Source organism: Drosophila nasuta, chromosome 2R (genome assembly GCF_023558535.2).
Source record: "Drosophila nasuta strain 15112-1781.00 chromosome 2R, ASM2355853v1, whole genome shotgun sequence".
NCBI classification, from domain to species: domain Eukaryota; kingdom Metazoa; phylum Arthropoda; class Insecta; order Diptera; family Drosophilidae; genus Drosophila; species Drosophila nasuta.
The window spans coordinates 12,189,410-12,191,971 of NC_083456.1; the positions used below are offsets into that span (position 1 = coordinate 12,189,410).

Here is a 2,562-nt window from a genome sequence, read left to right on the forward strand (position 1 = left end):
TCGACAGCAGCTCCGACAGTTTGCATTCACATAGCGAAGGCGCGTAAAGCAGAAAAGTTTAATAAAGAAAAACATACGACAAAATAATTTGCCCGTCATATAGCATAGGAATTACTAAGGTACCGGAAGAATTAAATCTGGGTGTATAATTCCCGAAAAAAAGCAAGAGCAAGCTTTGCCTTCTATGCCAGTGTGTGTAAAGGCAGCTGTGACAAGCAAAGATTCGCACTCGAAACTTCTATTTAACATTGGTTAACCAACATAAACGGTTCATTTTCATTTTAAACTAAGCATTGAAATCATTGAATTATTAACTGAAAGTGATATAAATTTGTTCTGTGATTTTGTGTAAAGACATCAACTGCAACCCGAAGAACAAAAATGGTGAAATTAATTGCGAGTATTGCAAGTCTGCTGGTCGTTCTGGCTCTGGCCAACGTGGCTCAGGCTGATAGTCTAAAATGTAAGTATTACAATCATTTATTCCTAAATTACAATTTACAATTTAAAAACAAAACAAAAATACTCTGAAAAAACCAATAAAATTCGACGCAATTTACTTTTGGTTTGCGACGAAGTAGTGGCCAAACAAAGAGAGTGAGAGCATACAATAACTGAGCGAGCAATACCAAGAGAGAGAAACAATTAAGAGAGCATTTCAACCCAGCTGTTGCCTTCTTTGTGGGGTAAAGTGCTCTCTTCACAGCTTGCTATGGGAATTTCCTACGTCTTAATTTTTATTCAACGTGTAGATGAACTCAATTATGTTTTTTGCAAGTCGCGATTTTAATAGAAAGCTTGATTTCATTGTGTAACCTACTATTGCATATTGAATAATGCGTGAATTTTTGTCAGCTTGATTAAGAGCCTCTCAGCTTGTTGTTGTTGTTTTTGTGATTTGAGTTTGCACACGGCCCTCTGTCAAAAGCATAACAAAGTATAAGCGCGGTTGTGAAAGTGCGAGCGAGACAGTTTATTCTGAAGAAAAGTGAGAGCGTCGTTTTTGCACACGGCACAAAATCAAAACAAATGCCGTTACTATGGCGACCGCTGCGCACGTTACCACAAAGAGAAGACAGAAAAGAGAGACTTCTTACTGCACTTTGGCTTTGCACATGCTTTGTTCTAGTTGTTCTAGAATATGGAATTAGCATTGCATCAATTGCATCGACTGACTATGCTTATGCAATGTCATACGTAACTCTCCTTGCTTCTCGCCTGCCTCTCCACGCCCACAGCTAGTCAGTTCAGTGTTGTGCAGGAGTTGAAGATTCAAAAGAACGATGAAATCAAGGTGACGAATAAATTGCAAGATGATGATCTATTAACTTGTAGGTGAAATTCCTGCTCTTATTATTATTGTTATTCATTTTATTGACATTAAAATAATTCTAACGCTCGATATTGTTTCCGTTGCATTGCAGGCAACATCAAGTCGAATGCCGCCTTCAGCGGATGGCCCGACATGAAGGCGCCTTGCATTAACAGCATGCGCAAGCAGATCCAAAAGGAAATCTTCGCCTCCACCCAATACTTGGCCATGGCTGCCCATTTCGCCACCGACACCGTTAATCGTCCCGGATTCACCGAGCACTTTATCAAGGCCGCCAAGGAAGAGCGTGAGCATGGAGCCAAGCTGGTTGAATATCTGTCGATGCGTGGTCAACTGACCGACACCGTGAACAACCTTATCAAAGTGCCGGTTAGTACTCTATTTGTTCAATTGATAATTTCCTTTTTGATTATTTCATTCATTTCTGATATCACAAACACAATAGACTGTTGATGTGAGCAAATGGACTGGTCTGTCTGCTTTGGAGGCGGCCTTCAAGCTGGAAACCGAGGTGACCAACTCTATTCGCGCTCTTATCAAGACCTGCGAGGGCACCGCCAAGAATGGTGAAGATAACGATTACCATCTGGTCGATTATCTGACTGGCGTCTATCTGGAGGAGCAGCTGACTGGCCAACGCGACCTGGCTGGCAAGATCACCACATTGGAGAAGATGATGGACTCGCATGGCGAGCTTGGCGAATTCCTGTTCGACAAGAACTTGTAAGGGAAATCAACCCTCAACTCAATCACTAGCAAGCTATTCATAGTTTTAACTGTGCTCTTTCAAAAAAAAAAAACAACAAATAAAACTATTATTTAAAATTTACTGTAATCAGCCGCAACAATGAACAACAACAAACAGCAAGAACAATTCAGCACAAAAAGAATGAATGCATCAAGTATTTTGTCATTTAAACATTTTGCCAAATTTAGTCCATAATTAAATCGTAATGAAAAGTTCAATTTCTCTATTAATTTTGTTTAATTTGTAATAAATATTTCGATCTGTTTGCATTCAATTCCATTCCAATGCACAGTTAAATCATCGAGTTTTTCTTATCGAACCACTTTGAATTGGACTTAACAGAAATCAGCGGCAAATGTTTATCAAAAAAACGTGTAAATGACAGACTAAGTTGTGATTTATTTACAATATGTTATAATTATTTCGTTATCGCTACGAGTTCTCGCACACGAGCTCAAGTTCTCATGCTTAAGGTCTCTGT

At 39.3% G+C, this 2,562-nt stretch overlaps 1 protein-coding gene across 2 annotated transcripts; it reads left to right on the forward strand.

The window, feature by feature from the left end:
• LOC132784388 (ferritin heavy chain) lies at positions 1-2,163 on the forward strand. Of its 2 annotated transcripts, XM_060789977.1 has the most exons (4): positions 1-119; positions 355-463; positions 1,425-1,702; positions 1,779-2,163. In XM_060789977.1, the coding sequence occupies exons 2-4, from the start codon at positions 382-384 to the stop codon at positions 2,058-2,060; spliced, it is 642 nt and encodes a 213-aa protein (XP_060645960.1). In that variant the 5' UTR covers positions 1-119; positions 355-381; the 3' UTR covers positions 2,061-2,163. The 2 variants fall into 2 exon arrangements, with proteins under 2 accessions (XP_060645960.1, XP_060645959.1); XM_060789976.1 differs by having other exon boundaries at positions 24-463.
• The last annotated feature ends 399 nt before the right edge of the window (positions 2,164-2,562 follow it).